The sequence below is a fragment of the Lates calcarifer genome, linkage group LG6 (genome assembly GCF_001640805.2).
Source record: "Lates calcarifer isolate ASB-BC8 linkage group LG6, TLL_Latcal_v3, whole genome shotgun sequence".
Classification (NCBI taxonomy): Eukaryota; Metazoa; Chordata; class Actinopteri; family Centropomidae; genus Lates; species Lates calcarifer.
In genome coordinates, this window is record NC_066838.1 from 15,687,968 (window position 1) to 15,707,572 (window position 19,605).

At 41.5% G+C, this 19,605-nt stretch overlaps 1 protein-coding gene across 1 annotated transcript in view; it reads left to right on the forward strand.

Moving 5' to 3' along the window:
- The window catches only part of LOC108877923 (potassium voltage-gated channel subfamily D member 3-like), an 89,981-nt gene that overhangs the window by 58,285 nt on the left and 12,091 nt on the right, over window positions 1-19,605 (forward strand). Inside the window, 1 exon segment of the mRNA XM_018668173.2 lies at window positions 14,461-14,629. Within this exon segment, the coding sequence (XP_018523689.1) occupies window positions 14,461-14,629 (169 nt within the window).

Below are 19,605 nucleotides of genomic sequence, written 5' to 3' on the forward strand. Positions count from 1 at the left end.
CTGTACCACACTACATCAGAAGACCTCACCTGATGGTTTGGTCACTGTTTTGACAAGCATACAAATCAACAGCTCATGAAGTGTTTTTTTTTCTCCAAATAAATTATTCCTATATGCGCAAGGTTTATAAATATCTGGTGATTTTCAGTAGCTGTTTATATATTTCCATGTGGAATAACACCTCAGCAGATGTTATAGTTGTTCCTATCCTTACACTGTTGTAGTTAAGTCTACAGTGTGCTGTGTCTACAGTTGCTGCTCCACAGATGCTGTAACACAAACCCAGCCTTCATTACACGTCAGGATACATGACCAGCTAATTCTCCCATCAAAACCTAACCTGGCAATCCGACACTACACCCACACCCACCTGAATACGTGCTGTTGATGACAGCACTGCGAAACCAGCGTGGTCAAAGATCAAGTAGGTGTGCATGATTCGCACATTAACCTACATCTCCATTCTTATTCGATAACAAGGGCCGGTCATTGGAGGGTAGAGTTGCAGTGTGGGATGAACCCTGCTTGGATATAGGCTTACAGAAGGAGCTGGGGATGTAACTTGGCCCAGTACTAAAGGGTCAGCATGTCAGTTCAAAGGCTGCCCTTATTTAGCAAGGGGGGAAATGCCAGGGATGAATTAGTGATGTGCTGGAAAGCTGTGGAGGAGTGGATAAATAATATCTGTCATAGTACAGTAAACATTGTGTGTGAGTATGGGTGCATGCGTGTATGAGTGTGGGTGGGTTTATACATGAGTGTGGGTGTGGGTGTGGGAGCGTGGTATGGGCCGTGCTGCATAGTGCATACTTGTGAAACCGTACAGCATATATTTACAGTGACACTCGACAGCTTATTTCTTGCACCCACACAGCCAAACAAAAACACCTACATGCACACTTCCCCCACCTGTCTATGCTGCCTTGTTCGGCTCTCTTTCCTGTTGTGAGTCATCTGCCCAGTTGGAGCGTGCACACATACACACGCGCATACACACACACACACACACACACACACGCAGGTGACAAATTCCAATAAAGCTCAGAGCAGTTTTCCAGTATGTGTGCACAGACTGTCTGACATTTGGTCTATGCCCTAGGGGCTTCTGCACATCCATTCCACCCCAGCAAAGAGGCCTGTCACTGGGCCTCCTCTCTCCCACAGGTAGCCTCCCTGGAGCTCACCTGTTATCTCTCTGCCTCCTGTGCCTGAAGCTTTCCCTTGACTGCCCAGGGTGCTCCCTGTGTTGAATCTCTCTCTCTCTCTCACACACACACACACACACACGCACATGCACAAACACACGCACAAACACACATGCCAGTCTCGCCAGGCAGTGAAGTAGGACAGGAGGCTGGGCTGGAGACACCTCTCCTGAGTCTCAGTGATGCCCTAGTTTCTCTTGCAGCCTACTTTTCTCCACTAACACACACATTCAGACAGCTACCTTCATCCACAAACACTGATCCATACTGACAGGCTGACTGTCTTGTTGTTAACTATTGCCACGGTTGATTTGGGGGAATGTTGCTGCTCTATATGCTCTTTTGATTCTTCCATGTAATATGTATAACACCATTTTTGGTGCTGCCCATCTAAGCCAGCATTCACTAGTTTCAGTTTTAGCCTGTTAACTTTTCATGGATGGACATGTCAAGTTGAGATGACATGTTGTTATCTCCAGCGCTCTGACCGGACAGTACATTGACCAGCCTAAAGCGGATTTAGAGGCACCAGCCAGCTCTAGTTAGCTGTATTGACCGCCTCTCCATCAGACTTGGTCATAGATCAGTACAGTCGATGCTGCCATTGTGCCGGACACTGATGAGAAGAGCCATGTTGGCCATGTTCACAGTCAATAAGTCAGGCAGCGTAAAACAGTGTGTGATAAGCTCAGACTGTAGAGAGCCAATATTCCTGGCCACCGATAAACAATCTGACAGAGACATCTTTGATTCAAGGAGAGATGAGCAGCAAATTGTGTGTATCAACTCCTGCTCTACCCTGAATTCACTTTCAGTGATGGAGTGAAATCGACCCTTGTTGGATATTCTTTTACTGTGTGAAGTGAAATGCATTTTTCACTGTATGTGAGTCGTTTTAAAGCTGTACATCACAAAAAAAGAAAAGTGCCTCTGAAGTTGTGGCTGTCAGATACTAGTTTAGTATGAATTACACTCACTAAATGGGCTGAGTGTTCACCCCCGTTAAGTTATATTAGCTCTCAATGCTAACCGTGCTGGCCCTGCTACCACAAATGTGTTTTGCTACCGCTAATGGGTAATGTAGCCCCGCTCTAATGTAACCTGTCGCTGATGTTAATGTAACCCTTTTAACCGCAGTGACATGGCACTCTGTATGCTGCTCACTTTGCAGCACTCACAAGGTCCCCATGACAACAGGCAACATCAAAGAACTGAGAATAAGAGCTGTCTTTGGTGTTGAAATGGAAGACGGATGAGAAAGTACAGTATTCTGTTTTTTGTTTTTTTGTTTTTTGGGGGTGAAGAACTCCTGACATATTCCTGAGAATATCTAATTGAAGGTTGAACTGAGGCATATAGACTGGGAAAAACACACACACACACACAGGGATCTCCATGTGTACAATTTGCTTATTTTTCTTCCTCTCAAATTGCAATAGTTTTTATGGATATGTTTTAATTGATTGGAGAGGGAGCAATTTAATTTAACTCTATTTCAGCAGCTACAGGATGTGTAACATGGTAAATGGCTTCACCTGAGGAGTCGCAAGGGAGTGCAGGCACGAACGGTGGGCCAGAGCTTAATTAATTTCCATCTCCTTTTGGGAAAAAGTTCAGTAGTTCAATACTTTAGTCAAGTCAATCATTCTAGACCTGCTGCACCACCAGGGCCTCTGAGAATGTTTCTTACATTGAATTTGTTGGCACATTTGGCTACTTATTGACGCCCTGACATTAGATTGGGCTGTGAAAATCTGGCTGCAGCCTGCTGGCAGAGAACTGACGGAATGAGGAAAAATCTGTAGAAAAATAATTGTATCACCAATGAGATTAATGTTATCGCATCACAGTCGCATGCAGTGTAAGAAATAAAAAATGGCAAGGCAGAAAAAACAGGAATCAATGCTTCACAAACACATGCCCCCAAAAAACACACACTTAAATCACACACACACACACACACACACACACACAGCTCTACCATGGGAGGAAATGGTCTGGCCAAGTAAAACAAATGCAATCACTGTGACCTGGATGGGAGGCAGACTAGATCTGACGTCCTAAAATGTGCTTTACCATTCTCACTTATTTTTTCTATCAATTTATCTCTCCTCCCTCTGTCTCATTTGGTGTTTGTCTCTGCAGGGGTCACCCTCAAGTCCCACGGCAGCCCCCCCTGTTTTTCTGTCACTACAGTCTCTTTTTCCACATTGGCGTTTCCCTCCCTTCTCCCTTCCTATAATGTATCTTTTTTTTTTTCTTTTCTGTGTATGTTCCTTCTTCTCTTTGATCTCTGTGTGAAATCTGTAGTGAGACCAGCCAGTCGGTCACCTTGCTGTTATGACCTTGTGCTCACTGTAGAGCAGAGATGACCCTTGAACTCCTGGGCTCTGACCTTTTTCTTTCTCCCTCCTCTCAGCTCCAGCCTTATCTCTCCACACAGCCTCACTTCTTTTCATCTCAGAAGATCAGTTCCAGCGGGGGTCAAGCAAAGGGGGGTTATGGAAGGGCTAAAATGAACTGGGACCATGTTTTAAAGAAAAAAGGAATGGAAAAAATAAGAGGTTAGATTACAGATTAAAGTATAACACCTTTTTATTCTGGTGTAATCTGTTTTTGACGTACTGTGTTCAGGTAATATGGACCTGCTGACAGATAACAACAGCCAGTAACAGCCATTATAATTCTGTTTATTTTAGCATACCTCTTTATTGAAGTCTAGATAAACTGCCATAGCTATCACTGAGGAGGTTTAAAGTAAAGTGAAATAGAAAACAAAAAAATCTGGAGAACGATTAGCATGCTAACATGCTCATTATAACAATGCTAACATGCAGCTGATTAGCACATTCTGTTCCCTCATTGTCTCACCATAGCCTGGACATTTTATAATTAGCTCTTAACATAATGTACAGCCAGGGCTGATGGGAATGTCGTGAGTGTAGCAAGTATTTGGTCATAAACCAAAATATTCAGATTCAGATTCAAATTTTAACCCAGTGATGGTGCTGAAGGTGCTGGAACAGTGAAGACTTCACCAAAGTTATTACAGTTCATCCTGAGGTTTCATCCTCTCTGGACCATGAATGTCAACCAAAATTTAATGGCAATACATCTAATAGCTGTTGAGATATTTCTGGACTGAAGTGGTACACTGACCGACAGATGGACTTTGCTGTCCTTGGAGCTACAGCGCTGGCATGGCTGGAAAGAATTTGTGGCCTGTAAAACATGTATGTACCATGATTTCATTTTGCATACCTGCCAGCATTAGTGCAATTCAATGTATCTCGTAATCTGTCAGTAAAATCTGTTATATCGTTTGAGCTCTAATTGTGTGGCAGCCTTTGTAATTGCTGTCTCATTCCTTTTTGTTCTCTCCCCTTAAACTGCTGACTGTAATGTCACACACTGTTGGACACGTGTAACACTAGAGCTGTGCACATTGTAGTTGCCTTGCCCGCCCTGTGAGTTTGATTCCCAAGTGAAAGGCGTGTCTTGTACGTGCCTAAATTCAATTTTTTTGTTGTCTTTCACCAAACAAAAGATATCAATCTCAGAGTTTAAACATTTCTCCAGTGATTCATGTTTCATCCAAGCACCATTCATTCTCGTTAGCAGCTTAATTGAACCACATATCAAGGTAACTATGCCCCAGCTCCTCAACCTCTCCCCTCCTTTCCTCTGCCACACTGACACACTGTTCATTGTACCCAAGCTCTCAAAGATAGATGGGCTCCTGTTTCAATTACCAACAGCCATTACTGGTTTTATCCATACATCCACTCGTATCTGCCCTCCGGGGCTTGAAAATATTTCAGCACTTGTGGAGATATGCCTGTTCTCAGGACTGTGTACATAACCACACTTGCGCATTAAAATTACCATGTGCACTTATATATTCACACAGACAGATGCATAAATGTTAATGGTACTACTTTTTACTGTGAATTAGGCAGTATGCAGGCAGTCAGTAGTGCAAGCTTTTGGGACTTTCCTATCTCAGATGTAATTCATATTTAAATGTTGTTATGCTCCTTCCCTTCTGGTAATTGTGTTTGCACTTCCTGGTTACTCTTGGAAGTGGAGTCACTGAAGCGTTCTGTTGATAGCAGTCTGGTAATCGCTAATTACAAAGACAGGCGCACACACTCGTTCACACACACATGCTCGCACACAAATGAGCAGAGCTTGTAACAGGGTCCCTGGCTATTATTCACTGACATCCTGGCAAGTAAGTGTACTCATGCTGCTTAATGGGACTTTTCTGGAAAACAACATCTGCAAGACCACGTAGGTTTGAAGTTATGTTTAGAAGCTCGGAAATGGGTTTGCCACTCACTGTCATTAGTCTCTGGAGCATGAAAACCTAAATTTGAGCAATAGGGTGATGCATGGATGGAGCTCTGGTGGGGCCAAGTGCCAAACAGTAGTTGCTGAGAGTTAAAACAACCTGTTAATCGATATAAATAACTCCAAAATATGTTTATATTTCAACCTAAACCCTGCAGTAACACAGCATAGCAGAAACAAGCTGTAAACACAATACTGACTTGTTCTCACCCTTTAAGTTAATATGGCAAACTTGTTAGCAAACAGTTTCCTATTTACACGCCCAGCAGATGCAGAGCAACATTAGCATTCATTTGGAGTTTTACTGTGTGCCTGATAAATTAAGTCCAGTGTTCACTCTCTTTTAGCTCTTTTGGTCTCTAGCAGCTTCTGTGTGACTCTTTAGCTAACTAGCAGTGGCTAGCTAGTGAGGGGACTGAGGGGAAACTGCAGAGTCAGGTGATGATTCTCTGTGGGTCACTATGATTGACCTCTTTTACAGAAAAGTATAGATGTGCTCCATTGTTAATATAAAAACTGAGATTATAGCAGCTTCAGTGTCCTTTATTTGAACTAATTATATGTTTGATTATTTTGGATTGTCAGGCTGATGTGATCTTAGCAAAAAAAAAGGTTACATAGAACATCATTTTACATTGACATCAGTATAAAACCACAAAACTTACAGTGATTTAGTGAAGATTTAGAAAATGAATTTGATGGAGATGCTACACCAGTGCTGTACAGCCACCTGATAACCTTCTGGCCAATCAAAATCAAGCATTCTTTCTTTGGTTGTGGTAAAAACAAAATATAAACCACAATGCTGTTAAAAGTCAATGCTGGGATGAAACCCTGCAAAGTGTCAAAGTTAGTCCATTCCAAATCATAATGTAGCAAACTGGATGTGTGTTACAGAGAAATGGTGGTGATCCCTCAGCGTGATTCACTGTGCGATTGGTTGTGAAGTGAGTGATGATAATGACCTTTCCTCTGTGTGCAGTGCGGTGTGAGAGTAATGCCCTTCACTTTATCAACTTATCTGTGTGTTTCTTTCTCCCATTCCCCTCTCATCATTTGACAAATGTAAATGAGGGTATAACCTATATGCCTGCCTCGCAGTGCACTAAGAAACTGGATTTTGCCATGGTCTTGCAGTTGTGGTGGCCGTCACATACATGCTACATTGTAACTGACCCTTACAATGTAGCATGTATGTGAAGAGATTTTTTTGTATACTAATTATTCTGACATAACCCAGCCAGTTACCAGGTGGTGGCTAAGTGCTTCCATTTACTATATTTTTTCATTTTATTACCATCAAGCACAGATGGTTATTTGTTGTATTCTCCATGAAAGGAGACACAGCATACAGAAGAACAAAGCCACCTTTCTCAGGCAGAAGTTTTATGGTGTAACCTAAGCATTTAGCTAGAGCATAAATAGCAATGCAGATATTGCAATTGCACTAACGTGATTAAACATCCCACATATGAAGTCATATGTGAGCAACTGGAATTGGAGCTGAAATGCTGTCACAGCACTTTTGTAATGCTCTTACATTCTCATAGTAAATGCAAACTGTAAGTCCTTTATATTGCAGCAGTGCAAGGGTTCATTTCAGCCTTTCAGTATCTCCCAGGCCCTGATGACCTACCCACAATACAATGAAGACAATGAGTTACCATAGCCTTTACCCCACTGTAGATGTTTAAGAGGTGGTTGACGGAAGTATTACACAGAGGTGAATGACAGTAAATGTGTTTGAGGAGCTATAAAAGAGGTTATAATGGCAGCTGCTGGGAACATTTTTCTGTCATTTTCACAGATCAAGTTTTTGATTTCAGCTGCTGGCATTGCTCCCGCACTTCAGAATACCCAGATTTCTATTGTTGTGTTGTTCAAAACAAGGTCACCAGTGCAATAAACATGCCATTCAAAGACAGGGCTGCATACTGTACTTCATGCTTATCTTGCTGTGAAAACCAAACGTATTACTTTTATTCAGTTTATTTCTGTAACCTTGGCTTCTGAATGGCTTCTTTGATTGCTGCCAGGCAGGGTGCTGTTTGCAGTATTTTTTTTTAAACCAAATAGTTTTGTTTGAATCAAAGGTCACTGCTTCCCACTCACAGCACCCATCCTAACTGCATTTTATAAGCAAGTTAATGACCAAAACTGCTCCTAATCAACAAATCTTTTGTAGCCACAGTTGTAAGATCAGTCATAATGATGATTAGTAATGTGAATAAGCCATTGCCATCCTGGTGCACACTCTTATTGGCAAGTTAATAGCTGGACTCTCCAACAGAAACTCAGTACGTCCACCTGTAATGTGGCATTTCATAACAACCACAAATCAGGATGACGATCGGAGTTCCTGTCTGTGTTGAGCTGTCTTGGGGGAGAGCTGAGATTACTGTAGCTTCAGCGTATCTGATTTAATCCACATTAAGACATCTTTTGAGGCATAAACTTATCTGACCCTCTGCATATTAGCATTGACACTATCTGAATCTCTTCTCTGCCATCCTCTTCTCTTATGTTATCTTTTTCTCATACTCTCACCGCCTCCTGTTCTTCTCTATCCGTTTACCTACTGTATCTGTCTCCCCACCTGTTGTTCCACCCCCTCCTTACTTCTTGCTTTCCTGCAGTGACATTTGTGGGGGTGATTTTTTTGATGGTTGTCCCATCCCTGAAGAGCCATGTGTCATCAGAGTTACTTCCATCTGAGTGACTGGCCATGAAATGTCAGATGAGAGTACAGATGGATGAATGGTTGAGGGTTAGAGGCCTGGAGAGACAATCTTTCACTCTGCTGAACCCTAAAAGAGCTAAGCTTCACTGGCCTGTGACGGATTCACAATAAAAATGGAGCTCAACTACCACTTATGGATATTTTTATGAGGAGTCATCATTTATGGCCACTGTTGTAACACATGTATTTTTCAAAGTCAACCTTGGCTGTAGATATGAATTGCCACATATGCTGAGATAAGTCTACTTTCCATATTCTTAATCAATACATTGAACAGTTTAATGAGAGAAGGATGATCATACTATGTGACATTTTTTGGAGCAGCAACAACATATTACATTGGTTTTGCTTTATAATCTATAACAGGTGGCGGCCATCTTTTTTGTCAAACATTTGCCTGTAAACTGACAAAGCTAATGACATGAAGGTTACTCACAAAATAGTCAACAAAGTAGCTGTAAAGTGTGGTGCAGACAGATGTTGGTTTTCAGCAGTGCAAAGAGAATGTGTGAGCAGTCACCATGGATAGGAGCTATAGTAGCTCTCCATGGTGCTGAAAGGTCCTAGCTTTCTCAGCAAACCCGATGTGAACTGGAGACTGGTGGAGATCCTCCACCAGGATTAAATATAAAATGAACAAATGGGTCCTGAATTTAACAAATCAAGCACACTGGAAGTGCAGATCTGGGGATAAAACTTCTGGAGGGATGATGAGTAACATCACTGGAAAACAGGGCAGCTACGGCTGAACAGTAGAGCAATAGTTTATTAGTTAAAGTTATAAGTTTGATCCTTGGCTGAGTAAGACACTAGCGCTTCACTGATGAGTGAAGCTGCATTCATCAAAACCTCCCCTTATTCAAACCCGGTCCCAGTGTTTCATAAACTTCATTATTCTCTCAATATTAGATTAGACTGCAAACAACTATTTTTTTTTATCATCAATTAATCTGATGATTATTTTCATGTTTAATGAGTTTGTCTGCAAAATGTGAGGAAGTTACTTTGTGCTAAATCATATAAATCATGATAAAGAAAAGAAAAGCAGCACATTGGAGAAGCTCTAGCCAGATAATATTTGACATTTTCTCTTGAAAGATGACTATAATTGTAAAAATAGTCATAACATTTGATTCAGTGAGCAGTCATTTTGGCTCCAAATCTTCATTTATATTAGTAGTTTAAAAATTACCTCATTGTTTTACATATTGCTTTAGTACAGTGATTCTCATTTTGTTAGGATATATGTGTTAAAGCACTGTATGTATAGAACAAGTGCTGCATGAATGGGTGAATGAGTCAACGGGACCTGTAGTATAAAGTGCTTTGAGTGGTCAGTATGACTAGAAAAGTGCTACATAGATGTAGTCCCTTTACCATACAGGCATATGTTTTTTTAATATGACAATTTTTCTTGACTTTAATTACTCCTTAATAATTAATTATGTTTCTAAAGATACTGTATGTTTATATATGTTACATGTTTAATCTTCCCTAAGGGGAACTATGCAGTCAGAGCTTCGTGAGCTTCTTTGCTCTACATGTATTTCATTCAAGTTACTTTATGTCTCTTGTCTTGCTATAAATGTGTAGGCACACACACACACACACACATACAAAATAAACATACATGTCACACATAAAGTAGACACACAAAACCCCCTCACTAAAAGTGAATGCACTGCCACCTTCAGAAGGCAATTTCAGTCTTCCATAGGGTCAATCCACCGCAAGGGATTGTGGTCCAAACAGAATCACTTAGGCTGTATCTGAAGGGAACGGAGGAAAATTGCAGTGGAATCACAAGGGATTTGCTCTGTAAACAGAAACCCAACCCTCAACAGTTCATATGTTTGTTGTCCTGCCTCCCTCTCATTCTCCCACCTTTCCTCTTTCCCTTCCTTTTTAATAGAAGCTTCCAATCCTGGACATATCAATAAATATAGCATTATGATCTTGCTGCACATACATAAAAGCAGTTTATGGTCCACAAAGTGAAAACAAATTCCAGCAATAAATATTTACTCTGTGACTCAGCTCAGAACAGTTAATCTCTAGCTTATTGTGCAGCTGGTTTTCAGTATACTCACACAATAAAAAGACTGTGAGAATTTTATTTTTTTACAAAGCATGTATTTATATCATTTGTGTATATTTGTGTTTGCGTATAAAGTCTTTTGATTACAGCCTCTTTCATACTGTGTGTGTGTGTATGTGTGTGAATTTAAGGATGATGGACTGTGCTCTCCCGACCTGATGTGACATGAACTGCCGTTGTCACAAATCTGTGTGTCTGTCACCTCTCAGACCATTTTTGATAAGCCCATCCATCACACATACCTTCACAAGAGCACTCAGTCCCACTCCAGTAACTTCCCATCTATCCTTCCTAGACTTTATTAATACAGCCCGCAGAGACCTGACCCTCCCATGATGGGATGTGACAACCCTGACCGAGGAATGACCTGCCCACCTGACCTGGATGTTTGCGTGTGTGTGTGTGTGTGTGTGTATGTGCATGCACCCTGTATTTATTTATATGTGAGGACACACATATGTAATTTGAGTAAGAGGGCAGGGCAGGGGCTGATGGAGAGATGGAAAAACCCATGGGTGCACTGCATCTGCTTAGAAAATACCTCACCCTCTATACTTCCTTTGACTGCTTATCCATCTTATTCCTTTCTGACATATGTACCTCCACCTCACCACCTCGTGTCGTCTTGCAGAGACAGAAGGGGGCCCCCGGCATTAATCCAGACGGGGAGGGAGAGAAATGACACCTAACCTCGCTTATCGTATGCACACACACTCACATGCTCACCCTCACACCACTTATTACAGCTTTCTCTTTCTTTAATGTGCGCAAGCCCGGCTTTATCTTGGTGCCATGTATAATGGCTCAGAGATGGTATCATCAGAGACAGACCGGCTTGACTAAATGGGAGCGGCAAATTGACTGTAGTATTAGGAGAGAAGGGCCTCTATCAGGCAATCTGATAGGATCCCATTAAAGAAGGCTTGCAGATGAATATGATTAGCTTTTCATTCCTCCTAATGGAAACATCTTCTGAGGAGGGGAGGAGATGAAATGTTTTGTAGTGATAGGGCCTTTGTACCACTGATGGGATTGTTATTGCCTAATTTGGATAGAAAGGCCATTAAAGTTCTTGGAAGAGACGATGAATGTTCTCTGTAAGTATACTCATGGTTATGGCTGCAGACCAGCGGTTCACTGTGTGTGGGCAGTGCTTTGCTTTTGTTGATGCAAAAACCACCCTCCACTTAAACGGCTTCATACTGGGCCCATATTTGCCGAAATCTGTGACTAATGAGTATGAGGTTTCATCTCTTGTTTCATCTCCTTCTCCAAAATGAACTGAATGGGTTTGTGTGTGTGTGTGTGTGTGTGTGTGTGTGTGTGTGTGTGTGTGTGTGTGTGTGTGTGTGTGTGTGTGTGTGTGTGTGTGGTTTATGAGTATGTGTGTTACCATTACGTGTTTTTACTATCCTCCAATGGACTGAGACAGAAGTGTTTCATTAGATTATAAAACAACTATCACGACGACAACTTCTTAAGCAGATTATTGTTCATTTATGGAGAGCCTCTGGGGTACTGTGCACCAAGTCCTCAAATAACAACCACCGCTGCTCTCTGTGATCTGTCAAAGTGAATGAATTTGATGAGCACTATTGAGCAACATGTGTCTGGATATTTGCAAGACTTGGAAGTACATTTCAAGTGTGGCTAGGGTTTTTTGAGCTGTTTAATGTCCTCACTACTCAAACAGCAGTGTTCTCATTTCATCACTGTGAAACATGCTGCTCAAACAGGAACCAAAGTAACAGCAGTACTGACGTTTATGAAGATTTCTGTTTTTAAATTATTTTTAAGGCTTTGTTAGTTAGGATCACAATATATCTGATGGAGGGTTTACAACTCCACATGTGTAGACAGGTGTGTGTGCCTGCATGTGGATGAGAGTCAGTTTGTGCATATGCATGCATGCCTAGCAGCAGTAACAGATTGATTGACTAGATATGTGCACTGCCAAGTCCGTAGGGGCCTATGATATACATTTCAAATGCATCAGGGGACCAATGCCAAATGTGTTGTTAGTATCCATGTGAAAACGTGCCTTTCCATCTGTCACACACTGGCTGGCAGTGCTGATGAAAGTTCAGTGGAAAATGGAAAAATGCAAACTTAAAAAAAAAATCATGCAGAGATAAGGGAGAGAAGTACTCCAATCTTTTACTTACGTAAAAATGGCAATATCCCTGCATAAAAATACTCCATTACAAGTAAAAGTTGTTTTTGTTCAAAACTGTATTTAAGTAGAGGTACATACAGTAAGTTTTGTCAGCAAAATGTATTTAAAAATGTATAAATACTCATCTTGCAGCAAAAATTAGTTCTGTTAGTGTTACATTATTAGATATTATGTATGTGCGCTATTATTTCTACAAATGCAATAGCGTAAGTACCATTTTAATGCAGGTGGTTTAAGATATATTTATATGTATACACACACACACACACACACACACACACACACACACACACACATATATATATATATATATATATATATATATATATACACAAATATATATTCTAAAATAGAGAGTATTTGAGCATGTGTTTGGTGTATAGTATAGTGTGTGGTTCCATTAGCGCATTAATGTAGTGGTGGTATTCACAGCACAGCTCACTGACACCAGCACATCTCTCAGTTTTCACTGTTTCTGACATGTCACATTGCTTTCTACAGGGGCAAGTGTGACGAGACAGAGAAGAGACAGATTCCATTGCAACGTTTTGTTGCTGTCTTTCTGGCTTTGCTTCTGCTGCGACTTCCCCTTTCAGTCTCTGAGTGCCAACCAAACCGCAAATTTTCAAAAGATATGTTCACAGATGAGTGTGTCCATGAATCATTAACTCATTTGTCTCTTTACCTGAGTGAGACTGTAATGTGCACACATCAATGTGTCTGGCACATGTGATTCTTAGTTACTGTGCAGTTTGAGATGAGAATATTTTGTGGAAATTTCTGTGGTAGAGATATAAAACTAAACTCGCATTGGCGATAATAACTTACTAAAAAAAAACAAGCAGCACCACGATTTTTAGAGGCTGAGTCCCCTGGCTGTAATGAGACTGTTTTTCGTAAGATGAGAGGAGACAGATGGAAAGCCATTATTTGAACTGTGAATTACAGGTTTACATATCTCACAATGAAGGACAAAAAGATTTGTGTTCAAAATGCTACCTTACCATGACGTTAACGGGAACATTTTTCCACAATCAGTCTTTCTCTAAGTATATATATATATATATATATATATATATATATATATAGCTGGATACTTAGAGGCTGTTTGTTTCAGGTTATTTGTAGTCTGACTTGGACTCAGTTCTAATGAATTCAATAGAACTTCTTGTTTAGCTGGAAAACAAGAACAAATTACCTGCTCTTTTTGCTCATGAATAAGAAATGAACACCATTAGAAATAAAGGTTGCTTTTCCAACTTAAGTTGTGCTCTTTTAGCTTTTGAATTTCTTCTCCTCTGTCTTCTGTCTTTTCCCTCTGCTGTTGATTCCTGCATTGTGGCTTCTTCCTGGGGAAAAAGGGATTTAATACAGTTATTGTAATTGCGTTGTCTGTCTTTGAACTCGAGACGGGATTGCTTTTGACTTGCAAATATTTCAGATTGAATTGGGCTAAATGACTTTTGGGAAATGTCCCTGGCATTCACCATGTCCTCCTCCTTTCTCCTTTCTAAAGGTTAATAGTATAGGCTCTCAGTGAATGAGTCAGTGGACTTTACTGTGCCGTTCAGTGACAGAGACGGTTTGGCGGAAGCCTCTCTCTTTCTCTCCTGGGGTGGGATAGAGGCCGCAGGTCAAGCTTTACTCTGGTTGGGATGAACACATGCAGCGTGGAGAAGCCTAAAAAGAAAGATGAAAGCCTGAATGAATGGGCAGGAAGTTAAACTAGTTGATAGTGTGTCTCTCTTTCTGTCTGTCTGATCTGTCTGACCTCTAGTCGGCTGTGTGTGTGGCTACGAGGGTGAGCTACCACGGACAGATTTTATTAAATGCATAATAAGACGTTTCACTAAATTTTCTCTCTCTTTCTTCCTGTCACCTCTTGCAGGTACGGAGACATGGTCCCTAAGACGATCGCAGGGAAGATCTTTGGCTCAATCTGCTCTCTGAGTGGGGTGCTGGTAATTGCCCTGCCTGTCCCTGTCATCGTGTCCAACTTTAGCCGCATCTATCACCAGAACCAGAGAGCAGACAAGCGGCGGGCGCAGAAGGTACAGGTGAACACAGTTTTATTTCTCTTCAACTGGGCCCCAGAGGGTTGGACCTCCAGACTTCCAGCCCAGAGGGGAGCTCTGACGTTTCTCTCTCCCAGAGGAAGGGACTCCACAGGGTTCAGATCTTCCCTAAGACTAATGATGATGTGTGTATAATGCATATTCACTTACAGCATATGCACATTAATGGCGGATGGGTGATACATATTCATTGAGTATCACCACACTTTAATGGCCCTTGTCCCTTGACATGCATACCTAAACCCTGACCTTCCTCTTTTCCATTTCCACAGTATAAATAGTTCAGTTTTAGAGGACTATTTCCCTGTTACCCAGAGTCAGACAATACTGATGACTTCCTACAGTCTATCTCTGTGTGCAGCTCAAAGTATATCAAGAGGCAGCTCCTTCCCAAAATAAGAGAATTCACCATTAAACCTCTCCAGATATTGATGGCTGATCTAAATAATATATGCATAGATAGATAGATAGATACAGATAGATGTAAATATGAAGTTGCCACTTCTACTATTAACAAAGAAAAGATGTGAACATATACAAGGAGAACAGACGTGTGAATGTTTGAGTCATGAATATTTAAAAATCTCATTTTCACAGGGTTTAAAGCTACAACATTGAGCTATTACTTGATTCCATTAATATCTATGATTTGGGTCGGACTAAAGCTTACTGCTCTGACTCTTATTATGTAAAATATCACATTCCCCCAAACCAAAGTAGTACTTCCACAACCTAACTGTTATCATTATCTTATCCAAAAACACAAGCCTAAACCCTAAAATGCCTGTCAGAAGAATTGAAAAGCGGTTGCATTTCCCCTCCTCGCATGATTTTCTGGTCTGTTCTTGTGAGGAGATTTTATCCTTATGAGTATTGTTACAAAAACACACACAGGCACAAATTCATAAACAGATTATGTAAATTTGTGTTTAAACTTCGGAAGGTTTAAAGATCCTGTTTTCCTCCAGGTAAATAGCCCAGCCTTAAGACCTTTAAAGAATCATGTTGCAGTGTGTCCATGAGCCAGACTGGAGAGCAGCATCAGCTGGCGGACGTACAAAACTGGGCTGGTAATCATAGTTTGAGGGCAAGCCTGACAGTTTTTGTTCTCCTGAGATAGATCATAGTGTGTTTGTTTGGATCTAGCAGACATGCACACACTGACACACATTTTCAGAGTCCATTCCTCCCTCTCATCACTCTCATTCACACCTCTCCAAGGCTTTTTTCTCCCCCCTCAACTCCTCGTGCTTATTTCTTCTCCTCTCCTCTTCCCTCAGCTCTGCTTCTCCTCTGTCTCCATCTAGCTCTTCCCCCCCGAACCCCAGCTCTCCCCCTCCCTATCTCACCCTCTCTTTGATTACTGCCATCCATCTCTGCACATGCTCTCTGGTTGTAGTTTAAATCTGTTTAAAGTCTCGGAGTTCGACCGTGACCTGACCGCTGCCCAGTCTTAACTAACCATAACCTTGTCTTGCTGAGCCAAGACTCCAGTGTAACTGAGCTGTGTGGAGGCGTTAGAGAGACACAGAGGGGGACGAGAGAGAGTGTTGGACTGTTGAGAAAATGATCTAGATCGAAAACAGGTTGGAAATGATGAGATGTTATGTATATTGTTGACGTAGAAAAGAGAAAGGAGAGGAACAGTGACGAGGAAGGCCAGAAGGAAGGAGGGAGCAGGGGAGGCAGGGGGAGAGTAGAAAGGGGGGAGAGCTGGAGGCGATGTGTGTCCTAATGCTGTGTTCTTTCCTGAAATAGCTATCACCCAGATGAGGTGCTGGCTGGAAGGAAGGTGTGTGTCTGTCAGCCTGCTTGTGTATGTATGTGCATTTGTTTGAGTGCATGAATCCGTGTGTGTGTGTGTGTGTGTGTGTGTATGTGTATGTGTATGTGACTGTGTGTTTTGTGTGCGTCCACCATACTTCCTGACAGTTTAGGCCTGACCTTCGTCTGTTCCACCTTCCTGTGTGTGTTCTCCACTGAGCCGCAGTGCGGTGCAGTGTCCCACACACTGCTTGGTACCAGACACGCACATCTCCAGGAGCATCAACCAACTGACCAGTGTAGCATGACAGTGCTGTCGTCATTAACCAGCACTAAACGACTCCCTCAGCGACTTGAATGCCTCCCTGGTTTGCCTGCAGTGAGGTCAGCAATTTGCTCAAGCACCCATAGATCCAACAGATAAGTTCTCTCCATTTCATAACAGCATGACTCAAACGTCTTATTATTGCCTCCATAATAATATTCCACCTGGATGCTTTGATCCTTGAGAGAGTTATTACTACGGCAAATCAAGGTCTAAGTGTCAAGGATGATGATAGGTTTGCAAATGTGATATTTTACAGCATTAAGGAGATGCAATCTGTGTACCATCTCTGTCTTTAATTAGCCCACAGGATTAAGTGTTGCTTAGCATTTAAGCTTGTGTCTTAAAACCAGTGGAGCATGTCTTGAATTACATATTGTGCTAGCTTTAGTGGTAGATGCTGTAGAAATTATTTGATTTCACATCCCATCTGGTTGTTAACAAAAACGGTCTTTTCCTTTCTGCCTCGTTATTCTACGGAAGCCAACGTCGTTCTGTTTGTCTGTTGGGCAGTCCATCGCTATTTCGGTCCCGACTGAAATATCTCCAAAACTATTGGATGGATTGCCATGAAGTTTTGTACAGTCATTCGTGGTTCCCAGATTATGAATTCTGATTACTTTAGTGACCTTTTCTCCGCAGCACCATAATTTGTCAAAATAAAAAATATTTTTTTCTAGAATGTACGCATGGTTTTAGATGCCTGTTGCTGTTACCACTAAAATGTATTTTACTGCCCTTTAAAACAACTGCTGTTGACATGTGTTCAGCTCAGCGCATGTCACATCATATTAATTTAATGTTCTTTGACTCAATAAAAGATGGTAACTCCAGCGTATGATAGAGCCATTATCATCGCATGGTCCACTCTGGAACTGCTAATGACAGCTGATCCTTAATGCCCCACCCAAGCATTACTCAGGCACGCCGTATCCCTCAATACCCCATTACTACCTGCTATATAACATGTATTGTTCTTTAATGCTCCATAACCTTAATGACACATGACCTTCTCAGCCATTAAGCTAAGCATTTAGCAAGTGTCACTGGTCATTTGCCATAGCAAAATGTCATTTCCTCAGCATTTATTACCTGCACGTGGTTATATTTCACAGAGAATCCATTCTTCCTCAGATCATTTCTTAGAATAAGGCTACGTTCAACTGAGAGTAAAACAGCCATTCAAGATTGCCTTTCACAGTACTTAAATGACGATGGGAGAGCAGACAGGAGGAAAGGGAGGGGGGAATTACTGAGGAAAGAAAGTGCAGCATTCGTCCCTCAGCCTTTTTCCAGCCTCCTCTGTTCACCTCCTGTTTTCTCCCCTCTCTTTTGTCTTTTCTTACATGCTTTAGCCCACCCCACCACCACCACCCAACCCCCACCCACATCAATCTTCGTTCAGGTCTAATTGTTGGCTGTTCTGGGCTCCCATTACAATTAGACATCCATCTGGATGGTGGTAGAGAGACAGCCCCTGATCTATCTCACTGCACAAAGGAAAGATACATGAGGATGCCACCAGTTGCTCTGCGGCAAGAATGAACAGGCAGCTGAGACACAGACATTTTCTCTATTCTGCCTCCCTATAGTCTTCAGTGTCACTACTTTTGTTCTACAGTGAATTGAACACTGTCTTTCCCTTTCTTTACACATGATCTCATAAAGGGATCCGAAACAGTGTCCAATCTGCAGGGGTTATCCTTTTGTGGCTCCCCAGAGCTTATTTGCATAAAGGTAATAATATCCTCAGGTAGGTCTAATTACAAAGTATTACACCTGAAAGAAGGCAAGATTTAAATGGAGAATCACAAAGGGCAAGCGATAGAGGAGGATTAGAGGGGATACAGGAATTAAAATCAGCAGAACTTTTACATATGGTAGTCTTCTGGATCTGTTACCTTGTTCTTTGAATATTTCCTTAAAGCTGGATTTATACTTGACACAAGGTTTAACAGGAGCTCTGACATAGATGCCTACAGCAAAGGTTTTAATGTTGTAGTTCAGTGTTGGACTTTGAACTTTCATCATGGAGCTATTCTGTGCAGTCTGTGTTGTATTTACATTGTTTCATTCACCTTGACAAAGAGTTGAATGGCTTTGCTAGGTGTGTGTCACTGAAGAGGAGACGAGATCAGGGCCTTTTTAAACTTTTAGCTGTACGTTGTGTTCACCCTGAACTATCTCTAGCTACATAGGAAAACAAGAAGACATGAGCAGACAATCACAATTCTGAGACCTCAGCCATGACGTGTAGTTACATAAGTCCTCTTAGATTGACGTGCATCCTGGTTTTAAAAAGACAGAATCACTTTAACGCCATGTCATCTTTTAACAAAAGTGTTGATGTTCTTATAAAGCAACAAAGTCCAACTAGGAAGGAGACTGGGGTGGATGACTGGGTTGCCCAAAACATTGGACATTAAGATATGATACTGCTCTTTTCCTGTTTCCAGCCTACAGTTAGCAGAGCACTCAGTTAACTAACCATATGGGTATTGTGGTGAACATGATGATGAAGATTCCCTCACCATAACAAAGTACTCATTTTAACCTAAAACATGATTTTTCCCGAAACCCAGCCAAGTCAGTTTTGTGCTGGAACAAAACCTTAATCAGCGTTGTCACAATCGACAAATGGTGTACTCCTGCTGATAGTGGCATCTGATCAGAAAAGGCTTTTACTTATTATGTGTCATTCTGCTGCGCAAGGTAAGGTTAAAGAGTTTTGGGCCTTTATTTGGCTTAATGGTAGATCATGAATCCAGCCTCAGTCGTAGAGCTGCAGAATCCATACATATCTCTCATTGTTTGTTTCCCATTATCGCTCCTGCCTCTGTGAAAATTCACTTGCCATCTTTATTTTATT